At 46.0% G+C, this 24248-nt stretch overlaps 1 protein-coding gene across 2 annotated transcripts in view; it reads left to right on the forward strand.

The window, feature by feature from the left end:
* The first annotated feature begins 92 nt into the window (after positions 1-92).
* The window catches only part of Ttll8 (tubulin tyrosine ligase like 8), a 58514-nt gene continuing 34358 nt past the window's right edge, over positions 93-24248 (forward strand). The window contains exons 1-9 of one of the 2 annotated variants that reach the window (XM_021638922.2): positions 93-1374; positions 1972-2067; positions 15387-15478; positions 17762-17885; positions 18430-18503; positions 19468-19596; positions 19861-19975; positions 20638-20766; positions 23870-24050. In XM_021638922.2, the coding sequence (XP_021494597.2) occupies positions 975-1374; positions 1972-2067; positions 15387-15478; positions 17762-17885; positions 18430-18503; positions 19468-19596; positions 19861-19975; positions 20638-20766; positions 23870-24050 (1340 nt within the window). In that variant the 5' untranslated portion in view covers positions 93-974. Of the gene's footprint in view, positions 1375-1971; positions 2068-15386; positions 15479-17761; positions 17886-18429; positions 18504-19467; positions 19597-19860; positions 19976-20637; positions 20767-23869; positions 24051-24248 lie in introns of those variants that run through there. The other variant, XM_060388853.1, reaches the window with a different exon arrangement.

Consider the following 24248-nt stretch of genomic DNA (forward strand, 5'->3'; position numbering starts at 1 on the left):
ATGCTTCTGGGGGGAAAAAAGTGTGTGTGGGGGGGGGAGGGTGAAAGATAGAACCTTAGAGTGGAAAGCCATTTTTAAAAATTTATTCTTTGATTTGTATCATCCCTGAAAGTGGTGAGTAATGACTACATCACCAGTCAGGGAAAAGACTCCTTCAACACCTGCAGAGCAAAACCTGTGAAATAAAGACGCCTCTAAATCGGCGCTTCTCAGCCTTCCTAATGCCGCGACCCTCTAACACAGTTCCTCACGCTGTGGTAACCACCAACCATAAAATTATTTCATTGCTACTTCACAACTGCGGTTTTGCTACTGTTAAAAATCATAATGTACATCTCTGACATGCAGGCTATAGGATACACGACGCCCTCGTATGGGGTCGCGGCTCACAGCTTGAGAACCGCTGCCTCAGAGCACCTTAGGGTGCCCTGAGGTCTGGGCTTTGAACCAGGCATGATTCTGACAGGTGATGGATCCTCAACACAGTCCGAGGTGCCACACTGGGACCGGGACAAACACAGGAATTAACCTGGTAAGGCCTAGGTGACGAGCTACACTGGCTATAGGGATTGAACAGCCTGGGAACAGCAAGGGGACAGACAGCACAGGTTCTCCACTGGTGAACCGAGGTACCAAGGCCACTCTATGTTCCTCTGGGCAGAGGACTTACTCTGGCCACCCTGATCTCAGTAGCCGCTCAGCTGGCAAGAGGACTCATGGGGAGAACACCGCCCTGGAAGGGCCCAGGGATTCCATCCCCGCCTCAGGCCTAGGTGAAGGCATCCTGGGGACCGCAGGGGAGCCGGAAGGGAGGAAGTAGAGGGTGGGGCAGGGTGTGACCCCTGGTCTTTGTGACTTGGTGTAGTCTGAGTGCCAGGGTTGTCTGTGTGACCCTGACAGGTGCGTGGGAGATGTGGAGCAGGAGCGCAAGACCCCGGTGGGGGTCGCAGACATTTAAGGACTAACCCTGACGCATGGCCCGTGAGGTCCGGGGCCTTAGTCCCCGCCCTCGTCCCCGCCCAGGCCCTGGCTTCTTCTTGGATCGCAGCACCGGACTGGATCCAGAACTCAAGCTCAGTGTGAGTGTCAACAACTGCATCCGGACTGATCCGGTATCTCGAGTGACCTCTGTGCGCCGTCGCCGACACCGAATTTCTCTTCCGCGCAGCCCTCAGCTGCCCCCGCCTACGCGTCCAAGAAGCCCTACACCGCGAGCCGGGCGCCGCTCAGCAAGCCGCAAGCCGGGCCACCAGCGCCAGGGGTCTGCACAATGCGCCGCGCAGGCAGTGCCCGTTGCCAAGGGCGACTGCAAGACGCTCAGCCGCTCAACTCGCTGCAAGAGCGCAGCCCCGCGCGCTTCTGGGCGGATCCCAGGTGAGCGCGGTCGGTGGGCAGACAACGACGGACTTGTACTTGCTATGGACCAGGTCCCGCCCCCTCGCCCTGCCCCCTGCGCTCCGAACCCGCCCCACCCCCCTCCGAATGGAACCCCAGTCCTCGCTCCTTTAGAACCACAGAACTTTCCCAGCCTTACCCTCTCCACTTCCCCCCGTCCACTTTCACCCCACCCTGCCTGTTCAACCATCTTCCCCTCACCTTCCCACCTCCCTTCAAACTCCGTAGTTGCCTCCCCTTCCTGACCCTAAACTTGTGCCCCAATTTGTGACCTGTCTCCCTGCTTGACCTCCCTTTCTTGGCTCCACACCCGTATTCTGCTCTTGACTGGTTCCCCCTAACTCTGCCCCGAATCTGTCTCTTCAACCCCAGCCTTATTTCCTTACCTGTGAGCTGTCCCCCTACTCTAACTTAGCCTTCTCACCCAGACCTGTCCCCTTCCCATCTCACTTCTCACTTCCAGATCATGACGTGTCCCCTTAACCCAGACCTCCCTTCCAGACCTGCCTCCCAAACCCCGGGTCTCTGAACCCTTGCTCCAATGGGTATGTCTGACTTCGCCGCTCTTCTCGGCAGGGTCTGGGTGTGAGATACGTGAAGGGAGCATGGAGAACGGCGAGAGGAAGAAGCTGTCTTCCACTTCGTCCGATGGAGATAACAAAGAAGAAAATAGTCTGTACCTTTGTGTTCCGCCTTTGCCTTACTCGAAGGACCAGGCATGGGGGTTGGCGGTAGTGGAAGGAGGTCCATATTCTGCTGCCTCTTGGGCGCCTGAGGCTCCCGGGGATTGTGTTGGTCCTGACAGACTGTTCTGGTAGTACAGTGAAAAAGTCCTTTATTCTAGTGGGTTCCTGCACTTGCCCTTCAGATATGGTTCACACTCATCGACTAAAACCTAAATATCTATAAGTAAAATCACATGTCATAGATGGGTGCACATTTAGTTTTAGAAGATAAAGTTCAGGCTTACCGGCCAAGGCCCTCCCCATCTGCCACCCGGCTGGCATTGGCCTTGCAGCTTTGGACTATTCTGGTGGGTGCTACTAGTATCATTCTGCAGCCTTTATTTGCATTTCTCTTACATCCATGATGGTGGAATGTCTACTCTAGATCTAGGCCATTATTAATAGTGAGTCTAAGTAGTTTGCAGGTATTTCTTGTACATTCTGATCAATGTATCCGATCAATGTGTTGCAAATACTCATGAGCATCTGTGGCTGGGCCATCACAGTCTTAATGATTGCTTCCATAATCTTAACTTCTAAAGTTTTGATTGGTTGCTTGGTTTTGTTTTTCTTTATGTATCATCTATCTATCTACCTACCTACCTATCTGTCTATCATCTATTTGTTTTTTCAAGACAGGGTTTCTCTATAGAGGTCTGGCTGTCTTGCAACATGCTCTGTAGACCAGCCTGGCCCCAAACTCAGGGAGCCACTGCCTCTACCTCCCAAGTGCTAGGATTAAAGGTGTGTGCCACGACCACCTGGCTGGCCCCTTTTCTTTTTGGAGACAAGATCTCACCATGTAGAGTGTACTGGCTATCCTGGAATTTATTATGTAGACCAGGCTGATCTAGAACTCACAAATATCCAACCAACCTCTGTCTCCCCAATGCTAGGATTAAAGGTATGCACTATATATTCTGGCTGGCCTGGAACTCATTATGTAGACCAGACTGGCTTTGAACTCATATAGATCCACCTGCCTCTGCCTCTCAAGTGCTGGGATTAAAGAATGCATTATAACGCCCAGCCATGACTTTCTGGTTTTAGTGAGACCTACTTGTTGATTTTTTTTTTCATATATAATGAGAGCCCTTGTATCTTAATGAGCCTACCCACTTTCTTCCAGAAGATAAACCCTTTTGTTTTTCTTTTCTTTTCCAAGCTTTGCCGTTCCACTTTTTACATTTCGGGTCTGCCACCTAGTGGGATTGAAGCTAGGACTGAGAAAGACATGGTACTCTCATCCCAAATTTGAGTATTCAGTGACTCAGCTTCTGAATGGCAGTGTCTCTTGGGGTCAAAGAGACGAAGGTGATCTTTGGGGCTATCCCTTCCGCTGTCCTAGTCCTTCTGCTCAATCTTTTCCTCTGCCAGTGTTTTCACTGCAGATACTTTATAATAAAGTACTCTGAGCTTGTCTTTCAAGGTTGCTTAGGTTGTCTTGGACTTTTAAACTACTGGGTAAATTTTAGGACAAGATTACCTTATATACATACACATAGCCTTCTGGGGCTGTAGTTGTTATGTTGAATTTATGGGTCAGTTTGGGGGTGAATTAACATCTTAATATTAAATGTTTGAAACTGGAACATCCAGTTATCTAATTCTTCTCGGCAGTGGCTTATAGATTTTGTTGTGCCGATGTACAGTAATTCTTTTGCTGGATTTACTCCTATATACTTGGTGTTTTTAAGTGCTGCTATAGATGACATTTTAATTTCACTTGTGTGTTGTGTGTCTGCCTCTCGCGTACTGGGACTAAAGGCATGTGCTACAAGAAGGATATCTGTGAATTCAAGTCCAACCTGGTCTACGGAGGGAGTTTTAGGACAGCCAAGAGCTGCACAGAAAAACTTTGTCTCAGGAAAAAAAGTTTTTAAATGTGTGTGTGTGCGTGTGTGTGTGTGTGTGTGTGTGTGTGTGTGTACACAGAAGGCAGAAGAAGGCTTCCGATCCCTCGGAGCTCAGATTACAGGCATTTGTGAGATGCCTTATAACATGGGCACTGGGATATGAACTCTGGTCCTCATGACTGAGCAGCAAACACTCTGAGCCACCTCTCCAGCCTATTGGTAAACAATTACCAACTATTATGGGATGTTTCCTTCTGCATCTGTTAGATCATAGTGTTAATTTTATATATTAATATGGTGGATAGTGCTAAGAGCTTTTCAAACACTAAACCAACTTTGCATTCTTGGAATAAACTCCATTTGGTACTGTTCTGGTTTTTCTTTCTTCCTGTCACTGGATTTAATTTACAAATGTATTAGTTAGGGCTTGTGCCTGTTATTATGAGAGAGATCAGTGTGAAGTATTCTGTCCTTGTAATGTCCTTGCCAGGTTTTGGTGTTAAACATATAGCTTCATGGTTTATATAATTTTTTTAATATTTGGGTAGACTAACTTATGCTGTCTACACCTTGAGTTTTTATTTGGAATAATATTTAATTTTGGAATTAATATCTTGAATGTAAATAAGATGATCTGGATTTTCTATTTCTTTTATGTTAGTTTTTAATATGTATTTTAAAGAAAATGTCCATTTCATATGAGTGTGGGCATGTAGATGCTAATAAAGTCTTATTAATATCTTAATATTCAGTCATTGGCAATGCCTCCTTTTTCATTCTTGATGTTGCTAATTTATGTTTTATGTATCTCTTCTTAATCTGCCTAAATAAAAATTCATCATTTTAAAATTTCCTTTTCTTTTTCTTTCTTTCTTCATTCCTTTCCTTTTTATTCTCCTCAGCATTGGGCTCTAACTCAGAGCAAGTGTCTGATGACTGAGCTACAGCCCCAGTGCCCCCCAAAATATTCCATATATCCAACTCTTGCTTGTGTTAATTTTTTCTAGAATATTTTTCACTTGATTAATTTTGCTCTTAACCTATTATTTCCTTTCCTCCAGCTGCCTTGCGTGGAATTGTCTTCTTTCTACCCTCTTGGGCTGGCATAAAGATAACTTTCAAATGTTTCCTTTTCTGAAATGTGCACAGATTTTCCTCTTATTACTATATTAACTGCATTGTTATGCTTTGATATATCATATTTTATTATAACTTAGTTCATGCTATTTCCAAATTTACATTTGATTTGTCCTGAACGTGCTACTAATTCTGGCGCATTTAGAGGGTCCATATCCCCCACTGCTAGGAGTTTTGGCTAAGATCATCCTCATAGATGCCTGGGAGTTTCCATTGTCCTAGGTTTCTAGCTCATCACAGAGGTGCACCCCAATTCTCTCCAAGTACTAGCTCCGTAAGTCTTCCCCCTGCTTGATTCCTCTTGTTCCCACCCAGCCTCCTCGCCTGTCCATTCCCTCCACCCCTCATCTACCCATAAGGTCTATTCACCCGTCCTCCATTGAACCCTCTTTGTTAGCTTTTTTTGCATCTGTGGTTATCCTTTCCTTTATGACTAATATCCACGTATCACATACTATATAATAAGTACATACCATGTTTGTTTTTCTGGGCCTGTTATCTCACTCAGGATGATCTTTTCTAGTCCCACCTATTTGCCTGCAAATTTCTTGATGTCCTTATTTTTAACACCTGAGTAATACTCTGTTGTGTAAATGTACCACATGTTCTTTCATCCATTCTTCAGTTGAGGGACATCTGGGTTGTTTCCACTTTCTGGCTATTACAAATAGGGCTGCTATGAACATAGTTGAGCAAGTGTCCTGTGGTATGGTGAAGCATCCTTTGGGTATATGCTTAAGAATGGCATAGCTGGGTCTTGAGGTAGATCCAATTTTCTGAGAAACCTCTATATTGATTTCCAAAGTGGTCACATAAGTTTGCACTCCCACCAGCAATGGAGGAGTGTTCCCCTTGTTCCACATCCCTTGCCAGCATGAACTATCACTTAAGTTTTTTATCTTAGCCATTCTGACAGGTGTAAGATGGAATCTCAAATCGTTTTGTATTTTCCTGAGGGCTAAAAATGTTGAACATATCTTTAAGTGCTTCTTGGCCATTAGAGATTCTTCTATCAAAAATTCCCTCTTTAGCTTGTACCCCATTTTTTAATTGGATTATATTTATTCTGGCTATTAGCCGTCTATCGGATGTAGAGTTGATGAAGATCTTTTCCCATTCTGTAGGCTGTTGTTTTGTTCTGTTGACAGTGTCCTTTGCTTTACAGATGATTTTCCACCTCATGAGGTCTCATTTATTAATTGTAGATCTTAGCGCCTGAGCTGCTGGTGTTCTGTTCAGGAAGTTGTCTCCTGTGTCAATATGTTCAAGTCTATTCTCTGTTTTCTCTTCTGTCAGGTTTAATGTCTCTGGTTTTACTTTGAGGTCTTTGCTCCACTTCAACAGCTGATAAACATCTTCAATGAAGCGACTGGATACAAAATTAACTAAAAATAATCCTATATACTAATAGTAAACAGTCTGGGAAGGAAATCAAGGAAACAACACCCTTCACAATAGCCACAAATAATATAAAATATCTTGGTGTAACTAACCAAACAAATGAATGACCTGTATGGCAAGAACTTCAAGTCTTTGGAGAAAGAAATTAAAGAAAATATCAGAAAATAGATTTCCCATGCTAACGAATCAGTAAGATTAACAATAAAAATGAACATCTTACTAAAAGCAACCTAAAGATTCAACGTAATTCCCATAAAATTCCAACACAATTCTTTATAGAACTTGAAAGAACAATACTCAACTTTTTATGGAAAAACAAAACAACAACAAAAAACAGGATAGCTAAAACAATCCTTTACAATAAAATATCTTCTGGAGGTATCACCATCCCTGATTTAAAGCTATACTACAGAGCAATAGTAATAAAAACTATATGGTATTGCATAAAAACAGAAAACATCTTTAACAAATAGAGCTGGTCTAACTGGATTTCTGCATGTAGAAGAATGCAAATGACCCTGAACAAAACTTAAGAAACCAGATTCTAAAATATAATATATGTATAAATATATTATAAATTTATTACAATTTATTCACTTTGTATCCCAGCTGTGTATCCCTTGTCTCCTCCCAATCCCACCTTCCTCCCTCTTCTCCTCCTCTGCCCCTCCCCTAGTCCACTGATAGGGGAAGACCTCCTCCCCTTCTATCTGACACTAGCATATCAGGTCTCATCAGGACTGGCTGCATTGTTTTCCTCTGTGGCCTGGCAAGGCTGCTCCTCCCCCTCCCCAAGGGGAGGTTATCAGAGAGCCTGCCACTGAGTTCATGCCAGAGACAGCCCCTGTTCCCCTTATTAGGGAACCCACTTGGAGGCTGAGTCTGTGGGCTACGTCTGAGCAGGGGTTTTAGGTTGTTCCCATGCATGGTCATGGTCCGTGGTTGGGGTATCAGTCTCTGCAGGGACCCCAGGGCCAAGTTTTTTGGCTCTGTTGGCTCCTGTCCCCTCCAGGTCTTTCTGTCTTCCCCTTCTTTCATACAGTTCCATGCATTCTGCCCAAAGTTTGGCTATGAGTCTCAGCCTCTGCTTCTTTACCTCCATCAGTAGAGTCTTTCGGAAGCTGTCTGTGTAGGCTCCTCTCCTGTTCCCTGTCTTCTTCTGCTTCTGATGTTTATTGCGTTTGCCTTTTTGAATGAGGACTGAGCATCTTCCCTAGGGTTTTCCTTGTTGTTTAGCTTCTTTAGAAGGTTTATTATATATTAGAATGGCTACTCCAGCTTGTTTTCTGGGTCCAAAGAAACAAGATTCTTAATTTAAAATATTTTTAGTTAGCTGAGTTAGGTGTTGGCAGCACATGCTTTAATCTCAGCTCTTGGGAGGCAGAGGCAAAAATACCTCTGTGAGTTTAAGGTTAGTCTGGTCTACATAGTGAGTTCCACTATGCAGAGAAATCTAGTCTCCAACAAACTAGAGGCAGGAGCTGAAGCAGAGACCGTGGAGAGAGTCTGCTTACTGACTTGCTTTCCATGGCATGGTTAGCTTGCTTTCTTATACAGCCCAGGACCACCTAACCAGGGTTGGTGGTGTAAATAGGCTATTAATACCTAGTATTTATTGATAAGTAATTCAGTGGTTATTATTTAACCTGCTATTGCAGAAATAAAAGACACAAACACCTGTTAGATTTTTAATAAGCCTTAATGCACTTGGGGCTGGAAAGACCTTAAACCCCTAAGCTACCTTGTTATCTCCCAGCCACACATCCTATCCAAAATTCCCTTAAACATCTGTACATGCTCCATTTGGGCTGCTTCTTTCCATCATGCCAACGCTCAGAGCAAGCTCCTCCCAGGCACATGCTTCTTGTTCATGCTAACCCATGGTGACCTGATCCTGTCTCCTTTCTTCCTTCTCTCCTGCAACTCTGTTCAATGATCCTCTGCCCTTCCAATCCCACCAACCTTGGCTCCACCTACCTCTCTTTTGCCCAGCCCTCCTTAAGAGAATGTGACCTCATTCTCTTATGTTGTTTCTTGCTGATTTGGGGACATAGAATGCCTTTTGATGGGCCCAAAGGAAATTGGAAAAACAAGTAAGCTAGTAATATTTGTTGTGCAGTCTCTAAATGTTGAGAAATTGTAGGCTTAATCGAAGTCCTGTTTGGAATAGTCTGAAAGGCTGGACCAGTTGGGATCAACAGCTTTATTTGAAGCCATTCTGGAAGCAAGCTTTGCCAGAGCAGCAACTGAAGCGGTCTGAGGCATTAGGATGCTGGAATATCTGGTGTCATTGGCTCAGCATCCTCCTGAGTGAATATTGCCAGGTCTGACCCAGCTTTACTGGTGTTTGGTTCTTTTGCTCTAAAAACATATAGTTTCTCACAAGTAATATACAGTTCTAAAATTATATCTGTATTGTTGATGGTTATACTAGTTACTATTGACATATCTTTTTAGTTAGGCAGCAGTTATTCCTAAACCGGCTGTATACCCAAATCACCACACAGAGTCTGGGATTTATTTAATTAACCTAGAGCACAATGCTGGACAATGATTACTCCATCCTAAACCTCCAAACTTGCATAGTTTCCTATCATTTAGATTTTACCCATCATACTTGCTTTTAGTCATATCTAAGGTCCGGTCCATCTCTCCATGTGGTTCCAAGACCTCTCCCCCAGATTCTTCTCCTCTTCCCATTCGCCTCCTTCTCCTCCCCTCTCTGGACCAGGATGTCCCACCCTATCCTCTCCATTGCTCAGCATTGTGGCTGGTTGTTTTAATTGACAATGTAGAGAACAAATGGTGGCATGTTTACATAAACTTGAGACAATTCACAATTCAATGTCTGGATTGAAACCAGATAGTGGGGTAGAGGGAATCAGCATTTGAATGAACAAGGGTAAATTGTATACATTCCAAAAGAACATTATACCAACAATGTATGATATGCAGGATGCACGATTAAGGATGGTTTTCTTCTGCCCTTTGTTTAAGCATGTCTTTCTTATAAGCTAGTTTGGATCGTGATCAAATTGTAAGATAATTTTTATTTATGCCGTATAAAGGATGGCATGATGAATCCTGAGAAATTTGTAGCCAAGGATTTAATGGTCCTGTATACTTGAAATTCTGACTGTTTTTTTTTAAAGATTTATTTATTTTACAAATGAGTGCTCTATTTGCATGACAGAAGAGTGCACCAGAACTTTTTATAGATGGTTGTAAGCCACCATATGGTTGCTGGGAATTGAACTCAGGACCTCTGGAAGAACAGACAGTCCTCTTAACCTCTGAGCCAGCTCTTCAGCCCCTGTCCCAGTCAGTTTTACAGATGTTCCAATATGGAGGCATCGGGGATCAGCATATATAATACCTGTTTAGACTTTTTGATTTTTCTTTTCTTTCTGTCAATAGCCAAGATCTTCAGGAGGGCTCCCTCTGTCAAATCTGATCCTTATCACTTTGGATAAAAATCCAAAGCCTCTTCTTTTTTCCTGTTAATACAAACAGAAAGCCTCTCTCCCAAAATAACATAGCCTCTGTCCTCCAGTTTGAAGTCATCATAAGTATAAATTGGATTTAATTTAGCAGCCCAATTTTTGTCTAGGTCTGCTATATTTTGACTTCCCTCAAAGGGGATGAGTACTATTACTATTGGATATGTAAACATTTTTATAAATTAGAATAAGATTGTATGGAGTTTAAATATACTCTTACAGAGATATAATCATTAATTTTACTGAGACAGGTTTTTCTGTGTAGCCTGGGCTGTCCTAGATTTGTTTTGTAGATTAGGCTGGCCTCGAGCTCACAACCTATAGTCTGGGTCTCCCAAGTACTCGGATCCAAGTCATGTATTTGATCAATTAGATTATTTTAATTAAATTGCAAAATTAATTAATTCACAGTACTCTGAGTTTATGTTCTCCTGTGAGATCCCCAAACCTAAGGAGACTGTTTGACTACTCAGAGCATAAATTATTTATTTTGTTATCTACCAATAATTGTCAGAGGCATGCAGACTGTTCCCCCTGCCCTTTCCATCCCACCGCTGTCTGTCCTGAGTGGGGATTGGTGGAGGTTAACCTTTTAGCTGCCATTGTGGGTCTTTATATTTTAAAAGACAGTGACTTTCTGACCTACCTCGGTTCTTCACAGCTTGAGGCTTAACTGTGGGGTGTCAGGAGCCAGTCTCATCCACACCAGCTCACACTGCTGCTCTGTGAGAATCAAGCCCAAGGGCAGTAGCCGCGGCTTCTGTGAGGCCGTGGAGGCATGTGTGCCAAGCTAGTATGCATACATGCATTCCAAAGTGCACAAGGTTTGGGGGAAAAATACCATTCATAAGGAACTGTGGGCCTCCCTCCCCCCATTTTAGCAACAGTACTTTCAAAGGAGGCCTGTGTCTGTCTCAGCAGCCACCAATAGTTAGGTGGGTCCCAAGAATTGTCTAAGAACAGAGAGCAAAGGGCTAACGCAGGGGAGCCGGGAGCCATCAAGACTGTGACTCTTTATTCCCCTCACCAAACAATACTGAAATATAATTTTTAAGGGTGTGGATAGAATGAAATACGGTTGGGCGCCATTTGTTGTAGATTTACCATTAGTATTGATTTCATATGATTATTAAATGCACCTGAAACCTCTCTCTCCCATGATCCTTCTGCCCTTCCAAGCCAGCAGACCTTAGCCATGTCTACCCCTCTTCTGCCTAGCCTAGGTATAGGCAGTTTTATTGGCCAATTAGGGATAATTTGGGAGGCAAGGTATCACTTGGTGTACTTGACCCTAGGGTTAAGTTTATTGATCCTGTGTACAGAAAGCTCTTGGATTAAAGGTGTACGCTAGGGTTAGGAGAACCACACCATCATCACCTGTTTACAGAATGTTCTTGGATTAAAGGCTCAACCACACCAAACAAGAAACAGGGTTTTACAGTTCACCATTCTGGGGTTCACCATGGGATCAAATATCCTGCAACAGCTGGTTTTCAGAGGACCCAAGTTCTATACCTAGCACCTCCCTAGCAGCTAACAACCATTTTTAATTCCAGTTTCAGGGAAGCCATACTCTGGCCTCTGTTGCCACTGCAAACATACACACTCCATGATGTATACAGATGTACACAAAAACAAAACATTTGTGCACCTAATTTTTTTAAAAGCACTTAAAAGAAAATGCTCCCACAGACTTGACTCCAGGCCAATCTGATGAAATGGAGGTTCGCTCTTCCTTGATAGAGCTTCTCTGTGTAGTGCTGTTTTTCCTGTTTTATCTAAATTTTGAGTTTATTGCGGTGAAGTCCGTAGTCACCTCTGTCAGTAGGGAAACACAGCCCTCACCTCAGAGGGACAAGAGATGGTTTATTCTGGAGCCAAATGTGAGTGACCATGGATTGAGATACACATTTACGTTAACTCACATTCCATGTTCCGCTTGTGGAAACAGTTGCATGAAATATTACTAGTTACAAAACAAAGTTAAAAACTGAGGTGTTTGGAAAATACATTGGCTGGGCCATGGGTAGGCAGGTGACAGCAAAACAGGGAAAACTCTGCTACAGGTTTCAAATGACACCTGATGATATTTTTAGATTTAGATTGTTGGAGGCTAGTGGTCTGCTAAGAACACATTTTAAAGTTTTGATTATCTCAAGGATGTTGGGTCAGACACATGTGAGCAACAAATGGCATTCATAGAAGTAAAAAGTAGCCCCAAAATAATTAGGTTTCGGTCTGTAACGTTTTAACTCTCCGAATCTCTAGTCATTTGGCCTTGTGGAGTCTTTAAGACAGATACAGTTTCTCTCTTTCCTCTGCCTTCTGGGAACTTTAGTTCACGCCTCTCAGTTTTTAAATCCTGGAACTCCTGTAGCCAAGGAAGCATTTCAACTTCATATTTTCCAGCAGTTCCAACTCCCAAGTATGTTGAGACTGGTATGTGACACCGCTCCCAGCTTTGAATCAATGTAGCCTTTTCTCTTTTTGTTTTTTCAAGACAGGTTTCTCTGTGTAGTCCTGGCTGTCCTGAAACTCACTTTGCAGACTAGGTTGGTCTCAAACTCAGAGATCTGCCTGCCTCTGTCTCCTGAGTACTGGAATTAAAAGTGTGTGCCACCATGCCTGGATCAGTCTTTATTATTTTCTGATAGGTGTTTTTATAACTGGGAATTTCTTTATAGACACAGCTTTAACTATATCACACCAAATTTGAAATTTGTTGTTTTAGATGTCTTTGGTTAAACAGATAAGGAACTTTACATCTTGGATTTTTTTTCTGACCCATAGATTATTTAAATGAACATTTGCTAATCTGTACATATTCGGCCTTTAATGACTGTTCTAGAACAATAATGAATGTATCGGCATTGAGCAAAGTGTGAGGTTCTGCTGGTCATGTCTGTTCCCACTGGCCTTTGTGTTCATTCCATCCATTACTGAAAGCCAAGCCCTAACTCTGTGACTACAGACTTTTAATGATTTCTCCTTGTTTGATAACCGCTGCTCCGTGCATTTCGAGCCATTATTATTATTATTATTATTATTATTATTATTATTATTATTCAATCATCCCTACTGACTTGCTTTTCTTGCACCCCTTCCTGTGCGCTCCTGTGCCCTATTCTGGTCTCCATCTTCGTAGAGGACTTTTGCCACCTCTGGCTAGGGCTTCTCTAAATGGAGCCCATCACTCTACACCTTTCCATGTCCAAGTGGTGCATTTGTAAATATGGTTCCCAGTCTATGGTTTGCGTTTTCGTTTTCTCAATAAAATAGAAAAATTTAAATGCTGTGCATGCTGTGTACATTTTTGTACACATGTGTGTGCACGAATATACATACGAAGGCCGGAGGTCACCCTTGGGTATCATTCCTCAGGAGCCATCCACCTTGTTTTGAGACAGGGTCTCTCCCCGGGGTTTGGGGCTTACTGATGGGCCAGACAGGCTGGCCAGCAAGCCCCAGGGGGTCCACTTGTCTCTACCTTCCCAGACCTGGAATTACAAATGCACAGGCACTAAGCATGGTTTTATATGCCAGTGCTGGTATGTGTTCTCATGCTTGGAAGGAAAGCACTCATCTTAGGGTTTCAGTTTCTGTGAAGAGACATCATGACCACAGCAACTCTTCTAAAGGAAAGCATTAGGCCTGGCTTATAGTTCAGAGCTTTAGTCCATTGTCATTGTGGAGGGAAGCATGGCAGTGTGTAGGCGGACATGGTGCTGGAGAGGTAGCTGAGAGTTCTCCATCTGGATTGGCAAGCAGCAGGAAAAGAGTGAGACCTCCAAGCCCACCTCTGGTTACACACTTCCTCCAACAAAGCCACACTGACTCCAGCAAGGCCGCATCTCCCGACAGTGCCACTCCCTGTGAGCCGATGGGGACCATTTTCATCCAAACCACCACACACTTTACCCAACTGAGCTATAGCTCCAGCCCCAATGCATCTGAATTTTGACAGTTGCAAATTTGTCAGTGTCAACTTTTTACTTTGTGTGTGTGCCATCTCAGAATTTGTGCCAAGGTGAAGTCAAGATGTTTTCCTCCTGTGTGTTCTTCTAGAAGCTTTGTGTGGCTTTTACATCCTTCAGAATAAATTGTAAGCGTCTTGTCATTTAGGATCTAGCCCTTTCTACCTGGATGTGCAATGCTTATGCCCCTGAGTTCTCTTTGTGCTTTACTTTAAGTCTGTGTATCTGGTGCCTGTGGATTTAGGGTGAAGAGAGCCACTGGGGAAGCAGGTGGGCAGGGTTGGATTGATGCTTCAATCAAATAGCATCAATGGGGATCAAAGTAGCCTGGGTAGATCTGTGTAGCACTCGTTCTTCAAACTCTACTTTTGGGGGAGTATTCAGCGTCATGCAAGCTGCTACATGCCCCACACGAGACAATCAACAGCTGTGGACAAACTACAGCCCAGCTAAAATCCCACGCTTGGGATTAAAACAAAAACATAACTGAGTTTACAAAGAAACCAAAACTTCCATTACAGATCTGTATGTTTCAGGGAAGCAGTCGCTGTGAAGACTCCACGTTAGGGCCTGGAGAGAGAAGGGGAAGCTGTGAGGGATGTGAGGAGGGGAATGCTGGTCAGCTAAAGGCCCATGCTGCCTGGAGAAAAGACTCAGTGTATACTACAGGCATGGCCTGTGAGAACCCAGCAGATATTGGGGGGCAAGGGATAGGGAGACATGGGACACTCAGTGTGCCTATGGAAATGACTGGCATCGAAAGATTGCCGAGAGAAGCTGGTGTCAGGGAGGGCATCCAGAGGAGAGGAGACCCTGGGGAACATCCTCCAGGCAGGAGAGAAGATGGCCACTGAATACATGCCGTGGACTCGGGTGGAGATAATGGGGATCTGAACATTCTCTCACCACACATTAGAGACATAGGGAGAGAATCAAGACTCTCCAATGCAGGCCAGACACGCAACCTTTCGATACACCTACCTCTGCCTCCCACGTGCTGGGACTATGGGATCAAGACTACCCAGTGCAGAGGCAGGTGCATCTCTGTGAGTTCAAGGCTAGCTTGGTCTACATAGTGAGTTCCAGGATGGCCGGTGCTATGTAGAGAGACCCTGTCTCAAAAAACAAACAAACAAACAAACAAACAAACAAACACTACCCAATGCCAGAGTGGCTTGGGGCAGGCAGGGAGAACAAGAGCATTTGTGGAGTGAGGTGTTGAAGACTGGAGAAAAGAAACAAGAGAAAAGAAGGCCGAGAACTACAGGGGTTGGGGAGCTGAGTGGGCAGAGGCAGGTGGTGATGAGGCCTCCAGATGTGTCTGCTGTCAGGGTTGGGGTGACTGTTCTGAGCCACTTGCCCTTTCCTTTGCCTTGATGTCTGTTTCTCTTTTTGCAGAATTAAAACAAGGAATTCCCCAAGATTTGTCTTCTTCCCCCAAATTAGACAGATACAAAATAGCAAGACAATTAACAGAAAAAGCCATCAAGGTAAATGTGTTTTGGGACACATGGGTGGGGGTGCTATTTGTTTTTAATGGGAAATTATTTTGTAATTTCATTTGGGTATTGGCCTGACTGGATGACTTCCTCTCGTGTGGATATGATGCCAGTGTCGCTTTTGACTTTGTCTCCTGTATATGTGCCCTGTGAACTTTGTTGGTGGTGGACATTCAGATGACTTCAGAAGACATATCTTCTGTGGCTCAAATATCTCCTGTGGGTACCAGAACTTAGCTCCAGGCATCTTCTGAGTATTCTCCTGGGTAGGGTCAGATCTTCCACTGGGTCAAGGTTAGGATCTCTGTTGCCTTGCAACACAAATGTATCTATAGAAAACAGCACTACTGTGTCTCTGTGTTGGGAACTGGGCTCAGTTCATCTCTGTTCACATCTCTTTGGTGGGATCTGGGCTTAGTTCATGTTTCTATCTTGGGTCTCTGTGATGAGGTCTGAGTTCAGATTATCTGTGTGTCTCAGTGACAGAGTCTGGGCTATAGTGGTGGCTTGGTTTGCTGAGGAAGATCTCACTCATGTCTGGTGTCAGGCTAGCTGTGCTCATTCCCAAGTGCCCCTGTTTCCAGCTGTTCAGGAGTCAGAGGAGTCCCTCCCATGTGGTGTCTCTACAGCCATTAGTGGGGGTATTCTGAGCTCCAAGACTCTGTCATGGATGCCCTGATGAGGTTAGGCCCCTTAGGAGACAGATTGACTGTTTATTTATCAGAGTCTACTGATTTCTGGCCTCAGTGACATCTCCTTCCCACCACCCCCTTTGTCACATTTGCGGGATGATGACAGTGGTTGTGGTAGGATGTCCTGTCGCTTTGCTGGTTAGAGTCCAGCGAGGGTGACCCGTCAGGTCTGTATGTCTGCAGCAGGACTCCAATGGCTCTGAGCCACTCCTCCGACCTGGCCCCCCGCTTACCCTGCCCATCCCTGATCCTGCTAGTGACTAAGTATAAGTCACGTCATTGCCTTCACCTAGCGGGTGGCTTGGGGTGCCCACATGTATATCAGCTTCCCTCCCACCCACCTACCCCTGTGGCTACATGAAACACTTGAAGCGTCACGCTTCATTAAGAAAAGTTTGGTGTCCACCCAGTTTTAAAGGCTGAAAGCCAAAGCTTGAGCGGCCCTGGCTGTTTGGCTGTGTCGCACAGTGGCAGATGGTACTGTGGGCATGCGTGTGGGAGGGAAAATAGACCTGACGGAGGAGACCAGAGGGAGACAGGGTCCTGGCTTGCTGTCTCGTAACTGCTCACCATGTGAGAGCTAGCTCACACGTACCCTTCCTAGGGCATGTCCCCGCTCCACACCCGTGCTGGTGACCCTGCCACAAGCATATGAGGCCATTGGAGACATGTAATGCTCCAGTCCTATAAATGACCATTCCTTCCCTGAACTTTGCCTCGGCTGGGAAGGCTGAGGTGGTATAGTTTCCTTCTCCCACCGGCTGCCACCTGCCTGCTCATCCACACACACAGCTAACCATCTCCAAGTGATGACTCAGGATTCCAGCAGCAGCTGGGCTAGCCCTGCCCCTTTCCTCTGTTCCCCATTAACTTGAAGAAGAAAGGGTTTATTTTATGTTACAGGCTTGCAGTCCCCCATCTAGGTCAGTCAAGGCAGGGACTTGAGGACAGAGGCTTATTCCTCACTGGCTTGCTCCTATAGTTGGCTCAGCCTGCTTTCTTATGCAACTCAGGATAGCCTGGCCCAGGGGTGGCACTGCCCATAAGGCTGGACCCTTCCACATCTATTGTCAATCAAGGAAATGCCCCCATGGGCTTGCCCACAGGCCAATCTGATGGGGGTATTTTCAAAATTGAGGTTCCTGTTCACAAATGACTCTAGCTTGTGTCAAGTTGACATAAAACTAGCAGAGACACTCACTGGCCACACTGGGAATGTGTTATTCTCTAGAGCCACAGGCATCGCATAGCTGTGTGTCCCACCTATATTCTAAGTCCAGAAATCCTGAGTGGGGGCCACTGTGACAGCTGCCCAGGAAGTTCCGGCTTTCTAGGTCGTGTTGTGTCTGAGTGTGTGAATGGGTTTGTGACTGCCTCTGTAATCCCAACGATGAACATACACAGCACCGCAACTGTGGGGATTATGTCATTGAGACACATGTGAGCCCTCACACACACACCCTTCTACAAGCTGAAGACAGGTGTTGTTGTCCCACGGTGCAGCCTGGCCCATCCTGCTTCGGAAACTCACCTCAACCCCCTTTGCTGCTGAGTCGTTCAGTTAAAACACTGCTGTTTTCAGGAAAAGAAGATTTTCTCCATCTATGGACACTACCCTGTCATCCGGGACACACTTCGAAGAAAGGGCTGGGTGGAGAAGAAGTTCCATTTCCTGCCCAAAATTCTTCAGAGTGCTGAAGGCGAAGGTAAAGGTCACAGGGGCAGAGTATCAGGATCACCTTGTCTCACAGAGGATTTTTGGTGTATGGCCAAAATGTCAGCCATCCTAGGCATGGTGACTCTACATGCCCACTGGCATCTACCTGCAAATATCCACCACCCTCCCCACCTTCCACCTTCCAGGCAGCCATACTCCCACCATGGTACCACTCACTTTTTGGTATCCCTATGTCCACACCCAGCCCTAGCCATTCTTCCTCCAGCTCCATCCTCCATTCCTTCAGGCTTGTCCTCCCTAGACTCATGCCCCAGCCTCTACTGTCTCCCACCTTGAGGGTCATCTGTCCTTCAGCACCCCCTCAGCCCTGGCCTAGCACAGCCCACGTGGAATGTTGCACGGGAGGTTGGGGAGCGTGGGCACATGTGGCTCCCAGCCATAGCCCTCAGAGAATACCTGCTGCCCCAGGGGAAGCCTCACTTGGCGCTTTTATTAGACTCCAACCCTACAAGGAGTCTGATGAGGGACCTGGATGCAGTGGCGGCAATGTCTTTCTCATATTTTCTTTGCAGATAATAAAAGTGCTGAGACCAAAGAAAACCAAGAATTACCCTTGGAGAAAATAGATGACATCCACGATGTGATGGTAGGCCCTGTGGCCTGGTGTTAGGGTATACCAGGGCCTTTCTAAGGCAGAGCACACGGGACAGAAGTGAGACTCCTGTATGGGAGCATGGGCCTTGGGGCAGCTGGCTTCCCTGTATGCTTCTAGCTCCTGCATCCCATACTGACTAGCTCAGATAAAGGCTTATGTGATGGTGGGCCAGGACGGGCTGAGTGGTGGGGTCGGAGGCCCATGCATTACAGGATGGAGGCAGGAGACTGGCCAGTGACCAGATGGGGTCCCCAGTAATGCAGCAGTTGTACTCCCCAGTCATCACTAGCCTGGCTCTTCCAAAACCCTCCTGTCTTCTATACAGAAGGTGAGGAGAAAGGTTAGTCCCAGGGTGGAAGTTTTGCCCTACATACAGTTTAAAAGATCAGATATACAGAATGCCTGTGTGTGAATCACATCATAAATCAGTGCAAATAAATAAATAAAATGGAAAGAGAATTAGGAGCAGGTGGTCTTAAGAGACATTAGGTTAATGGGGTTAATTCCATTTTTATAGCCAGCTATGTACTTAGTCTAGTTTACTCTTCTGTGAGTACCAGTGGGGAAAAGCTGCCTCCTACGGGTTCTGGGAGAAAGTATCCTCTGGACCACACTCCTGGGTCTCAGAACACCACAGTCATCTCCAGTCAGCAGCTAGCCCATCTCTAAGTCCCACATAGATACCGGGGGGGGGGGGGGTGGATTTCAAATTCACCTTCAGCCCCAAGTTGAGGAAAGCAGCTGGCTTCTGGGCAGCAGACACCCCGTGTGATTGGGGTTGTCCCCATTCCACCATATGCAGCCGTCAGGAGTCACGTATCCTCAGCTAAGATGGAACGTTTGGCAGCACAGTCTAGCTTCCGTCCCACCCCCAACTCTCAGCTGTGTCCCAGCATCTCAAAGGAGCAGAGCCTTCCCTGAATGCTGGATGTTGATAGACGGCTCTTCTTGCCAGTCCAGGTTGGTAAAGAACGAGATGCCATACCTCCTCTGGACTATCAAGAGAGACGTTGTGGACTATCACAGCCTGTCCTACGACCAGATGCTCAACCACTATGGAAAGACAGCTTCATTCACAACCAAGGTGGGTGGGAGGGCCTGGGGCCCAGGCTGAGTGGGTGGGCCATCTACACCCAGGAGAACCAGTGGGCCGGGTTGGGATATGGGACACCCACCACCTCCTGTCGCAGCATGCCTACCTACACTCCTGCTCTTCCCACTCTGTCTCTGGGTGCTGTCAGAGCCATGGAAAGCCCTCTTTCTCAGGGGACATGGGCCAAGTCAAACATGGGTCCCCAGTGAGCTTCACTTTGTGTGAGGTCCCTAATGCACTGCTCTCTCTCTTGAGATTGGACTGTGTCTAAACATGAGGAGTCTGCCTTGGTACGTCCAGGCCAACCCCAACACCTTCTTCCCACGTTGCTATGGCCTCTGCACCGAAAGTGAGAAGCAGGAATTTTTGGGTGAGTGACCAGTGGCCTTCCAGGGCACCACACTTTCCTGGGGCCAGGACTACCATCTTTGGTCCATTTAGTAAGGGCCAGCCAAGAAACTTCCACAGGCATTGTTGGTGGTGTGGGAGGAGACACCTGAGTCTGACAGAGGTTGTAGAGCTAAGTATTCAGAGCTTGCCTCTGAGGGGACACAGGAAGCCCCCAGCAGCCCTGGCTCAGAGCAGCACCACCTACTTCCAATCTCTTCGTGGATACCTTGCTGCTCAGAACCTGGGCTCACCTTGAGCCTAGCTCTGCCAGAATGCACAGCTACACTGTTGTGTGTTTGGTGAGTGCAAGCAAGACCCTTCAGTAGAGGACAGCTCTATTCTAGATGGTCCAGGGTGTCCAGAGAGACCCTTTAGAGTCCTCAGAGGGTCCTGGCACTGTAGCAAGGGGACTACTGGGAATATCCCTCAGGTCTCTGAGGGGTTATGGGGTAGTGACAACAGAGAACAGAGGAGAAGGGGAGAGAATGGTGGCTGGACAGAGGAGGTGTCGGGACTGGGTGTGGACAGGTGGGTGAGCAACTGGGTGTGCTGGTTGAGGGTGGCAGGGAGGCCCACGTGGCATGCTCCGCTGTCTCTCTGCTCTGGGTGGGCAGCGGGAGCGAGGCCTCGGTGTCCTTCCAGATGATTTTCGGCGCACAGTGGCTTCCAGCATCCTCAAGTGGGTAGTCAACCACCAGAATAACTGCAACAAAACCAAGGGCAAGACTAAGAAGGAGGAGGCCAAGAATGACGACCCCAACACCAAGAAAGGTACGCACCTGCGGGGCAGGTCCACTGTGCCTAGGGGGTGTGGAGTCTCTGGTCAACTGTAAAGGTCTTTAGCTGGTGAGGTGAGGTCTCTATGGGTGATGGACAGGTTTGGTGGTCAAAATAGGCATGGGAAAGTAGCATCAATGCTTCGGGTTTCTCTCTAATTCCCACAGCCTATCTTCTGTTTTGACTGTAGTAGGCTGAGACCTCAATCATCCTATTTGTGCACCAGGCACCCTTATTCTGTGATCACACTAATTCCTGTCCCCCCAGGTGTAGTGTCTAGCCAGTGGTCACTGCTGTGACCTTCCATATGGCCCCCGGAAAAGGACCACAGTAGTGGCGGTTCCCTGTGGTGTGAGCACACAGAAGTCACCTGGGTTTACGGGTTTTGTTGTTGTCTGCTTTAATAATCCACCTCAGTTCCTATGCACCCCACTGTCAATGTCCCTACTCCAGAGGTACATTTGTCAAAACTGTTGGAGAGTAAACTTTGGTGTGTTAAAACTTCTAAAGGATGTGTTTGAAAAGTAGCTTGTGAGTAAGGCAGCTCCAAGATGTGAGTAGAGGCTTTTGTGGGGTGGATGGGAGTTGGTTACAGCTGAACTGTCTAGGTGGGGACAGTCAAGCCATGTAACTAAAGGCCCCTGGCTGTGTATGCTTGGCTGAGATAATTCCTGCAACCCCTGGTCCTTTTTCTTGTTTCCACAGTTCTTGCTTTTTCAGGATGTCTACGTTGGAGACCTCACAGCATGCAGCCTGTTCATACTGATGAACTTAGCAACAGGCTTTGAGGTTTCCTCCGTGCTGGCTGCCTGATGGTTAGGGCTGGGTAGTTCACTGTCCCTCTGCGCTGAGTTCCTCCTACGTCTGTAGGAGTGTCACACTGTTGTTTTAATTTGTAACTCACTAGTGACATGAAATCAAACAGCTGTATATCTTCTCTTGTGATATGTCTGTTTTTGTTTTTGTTTTTTTTTTTAAATTAGGTTGCTCCATTTTCTTACTAAGTTTCAAGAGTTCCCTGTATACTTTGGGTGGTGTTTCATATCAGAAATGTGCAGATACTGTCTCCCAGTCTTGGGCTTGTTTGCTCATTCCATTGAAGATGGCTCTCACACAGAAGATAGTTTTACTTTTAGAAGGTCATGAAGTTAGCTTGCCAGCAGTTTCTTATTTAATCTACTCTTAAATCTGTGCAGGTCACTTGTTGTATGAACCCTGAGTCTTGTTGTGAGATCCTGGTTGGCCCTTCAGCCATAAAAATGAAGACACCAAGACTTTTTAATATTTCAAAGCTTAGACCTTAGTTGGGCCGACTCTCAACTAGCTCATCTAAGTTAACCCAACCACCTAGCCCCATTCAGCGACATGGCTAGCTACACCTCCAAGCCTGTAGTCACTTCCACCTCCTCTCCCATCTCCTGGTGAGAAGGGCTTTCCTCTTTCTTCTTCCTGGGTTCCTTTCTCCCTCTCAGGAAGTCCCGCCTTCCACTTCTCTTTCTGCCCAACTGTAGGCTGTCAGCAACTTTTATTATCCAATCAGGGATAATTTGGGAGTCAAGGTTTACACAATGCCATTTTGGATACATGAGAATTTGCTCATAGGACAATAGGGCTCTTGGGGACATAAGCAATTAACATTTGAGCACATAGTAGTTCCAGATCAAGCCATTGGTTTTGGAGGTGACTGTTGACACAGTTGGATTGATGACCACTACCATGGTTGTTACTGTTTTCTCTGCATTTGTGGCTCTCTCTCCATTGTTTTATTCTCTCCTTTTCCACCTTTTGTAGCATGGTCTTCAGAGTTCATGACCACAGCCAGGTTTTTCTACTGCCATTCATCCCATGAAGGTTTCTACTCCAGTGAGTCATGAGTCTTCATATTGTCTCTCTCTCCAATTTTGGGGAGATCGATTTTGTCTTTGACCTCACTTCTTTGGAAGATCAGGAGTTGTTTGCCTAGATCAACTTTTTTGCTTAAGAGTTTTCACATGTGGAAGCCAGAAGTGCCACATTTATTTTTAAATGATTTCTGTCCTGTGAATTTCAAATGCCCATTATACTCTCTGCAACTGCCACATAAATTTAGCACTCTTGCTTTGCAGCATGCTCCATTATGAGCCTGTGCCCATCACACCACTCCTTAGTGCCATGCCACACTGACACTGTGCCTGAAAACCCCAGCTGTCCGATGCCTGTGTTGCAGCCATGCCAGCTCCCTGGAAAACCCAGAGCTAGAGAGGGAGGAGTCTCAGCCTATTGACCATACTCTTGAGGCCACTTGAAGTTCACATTCAGTCTGTATTTTCTGAGGCTCAACAGCGGTCCTGAATCATGGGGTTGAGAAGGGATGAGACACTAAATAAGGAAGGGTTCAGGTGCCAGGACCTACTAATGGCCCCTGTGTGGTCCAAGAATCTTTATAGCAATAAGAATTTGCAATCATAGCCACTCAAAGTGCTCACAGATTTAAGAACAACACAGGTTTGGTCACAGAGCATGTGAACAGAAAGTGTGCTTTTTATGACAATTCAAAAATACTATTGTTAAAATAACTTTTATTCATCTGATATAATGGTCATCTTGGAGGCCTTCTGCCCCCCTTCTGCTAACTTAGACCTAGTCGTAGAAGCTTCTAGCCTCCATATAAATTCCACAAAATGAACTGCCAGGAACTCAGCTCCATTGCACTGCCTTTCAACTCACTCTCAGCTGAACTGCCTGAACAGAACTGACTAGAACTCAGAGATCAGTGTGCCCCTGTCTTCTAAATCCTGAGATTAAAGGCGTGTCTGTATTCCAGCTGGATCACACATACCTAGAAGGTCTTTGGATGTGATCCCTTGCCAGAGCAGCTACGTTCTGAATTAAAATTATTTGATAGACTATCTCCTCTCGGTCATGACAGCCGTTTCCAGTTTCAGAGTCTGAGCTCCTGATGGCAGCACCAGTGCTGAACAGTGGGGGTTAAGACTTATAAAGGGGAGGAATTACCTCCTAGGGGAAAGTGTAGCACTGGGGGAGAGACGGGAAGAGCGGAAGGCAGTCTCTGTGCCCTTGGTGGCGATCGCGCTCAGTGCATGTGCTTGTGTTCTAGATCCTGATGCCTGTGAGTCCCAAGGCCTCTCGGGACAGCTTATCGATACAGCATGCAAGGTATGCCAGACCTACCTGGGGCAACTAGAGCATGAAGACATCGATGTATCGGAGACCAGCACTGAGGCCTTGTCTGACGAAGAATGGAATGAACTGATCCAGCAGTACTACTTACTGGTTCAGTAAGATGTCACCCCACTGCCTGGGCCCCAGAAGTATCACTGCGCACACACACTGGGATGCATGTCTGGGTGTTGGGCCACCTACTTGGGTGCTGAGGGCACTTGCTTTGAAGTTGGGGTGTCTGTCAGGTGTCTGAGCATTTGTCTGGGTATTAAGTTGCTTATCTAACTTTTCTGAAGCACCTGTCTGAGGTTGGG

Source organism: Meriones unguiculatus, chromosome 8 (genome assembly GCF_030254825.1).
Source record: "Meriones unguiculatus strain TT.TT164.6M chromosome 8, Bangor_MerUng_6.1, whole genome shotgun sequence".
NCBI classification, from domain to species: domain Eukaryota; kingdom Metazoa; phylum Chordata; class Mammalia; order Rodentia; family Muridae; genus Meriones; species Meriones unguiculatus.